At 41.6% G+C, this 1,086-nt stretch overlaps 1 protein-coding gene across 1 annotated transcript in view; it reads left to right on the top strand.

Annotated features, from left to right (window-relative positions):
- The window catches only part of LOC119588813 (esterase FE4-like), a 7,840-nt gene that overhangs the window by 1,049 nt on the left and 5,705 nt on the right, over nt 1–1,086 (top strand). Inside the window, exons 2-3 of the mRNA XM_037937459.1 lie at nt 39–167; nt 908–1,049. Coding sequence (XP_037793387.1) covers nt 39–167; nt 908–1,049 — 271 coding nt within the window. The remainder of the gene's footprint in view (nt 1–38; nt 168–907; nt 1,050–1,086) is intronic.

Raw genomic sequence — 1,086 nt, 5'->3', positions numbered from 1 at the left:
CTTCTCTTCCTCTTTTTCACACGTATTCCTCCCCGAAGGCCCCTGTGCGCGCCGGAGAGTGGGAGGGCGTGAGGAACGGTTCTGCAGCCCCGCCCGGATGTCCTCAGCCGATGTATGTTGGGGTAACGAGCGAAGACTGTCTGTTTCTCAACGTCTTTACGCCTCGGGTAAGTGGGTCCCCCTTTGATGAAACGTTTTCTGCAACGTTTTTTTTTTCTCTCTTCTTCTTCTTTTTGCTAAGTACGAGGCCAATATGTAGATGGCGGTTTACTAAGTTTCTTATGTAAGGTTCTCCATCGGGAATGTTAATATTTTATTGTGGGTATTGTGGTGGATGGTAATATTTGAAGGGTATCATGAAATTATGTTTCGTGCGGTTTGTGACTTTATACTAGCAATGCGATTCATTTTAGGAGCAAGATGTTCATTATCGTAACTATCGTTTTTGGTATTGTAACTGAAAAGATTAATTTCCTCAGTGATGTTAATCTAGACTTTACTTTAATGTCTTTTGTATTTTCTTTGTAGTTTTCTTACAGTTAACATGAACCTTCCTTTGTACAAGTCTAACCCTGTGGACTACTTTTCCTTAGTATTTATGACGACATCCCCTGTAGTTTCGTTGACATTAATAACCTTCCTTTTGCCTTTGTATATTAATGACTTTCCTTTGCCTTCATACTGATAAGCGACCTTCCCTTGCCTTAGCATATCATTAACGACCTTCCATTACCTTCGCATTAATAGTAGTTTTCTCATGCATTCGTATATTAATAATGACCTTCCTTTACCTTCGCATTATTAGCGATCTTCTCTTGCTTTAGCCCGTCAATAACGATCTTCCTTTACCTTCATATTGATAGCGACCTTCTCTTCCCTTCGTATTGTTAGCGACCTTTCTTTGCAGGTCAACAAGTCTGACCTTCCCGTCATGGTGTGGTTCCTCCCTGGAGCCTTCGTAATGGGCAACATGGAAATCTATCGACCAGAGTATTTGCTCAGAAAAGATGTGGTTCTTGTGGTTGTTCAGGCCCGACTCGGTATCCTGGGTCTGTAGAGGTTTTTCTTTTTTCTGTAGTGTGTGTG

The sequence above is a fragment of the Penaeus monodon genome, chromosome 24 (assembly GCF_015228065.2).
Source record: "Penaeus monodon isolate SGIC_2016 chromosome 24, NSTDA_Pmon_1, whole genome shotgun sequence".
Classification (NCBI taxonomy): domain Eukaryota; kingdom Metazoa; phylum Arthropoda; class Malacostraca; order Decapoda; family Penaeidae; genus Penaeus; species Penaeus monodon.
Note: the sequence above shows the minus strand (reverse complement) of the source record. Positions and strands in the feature narration are given on the sequence as shown.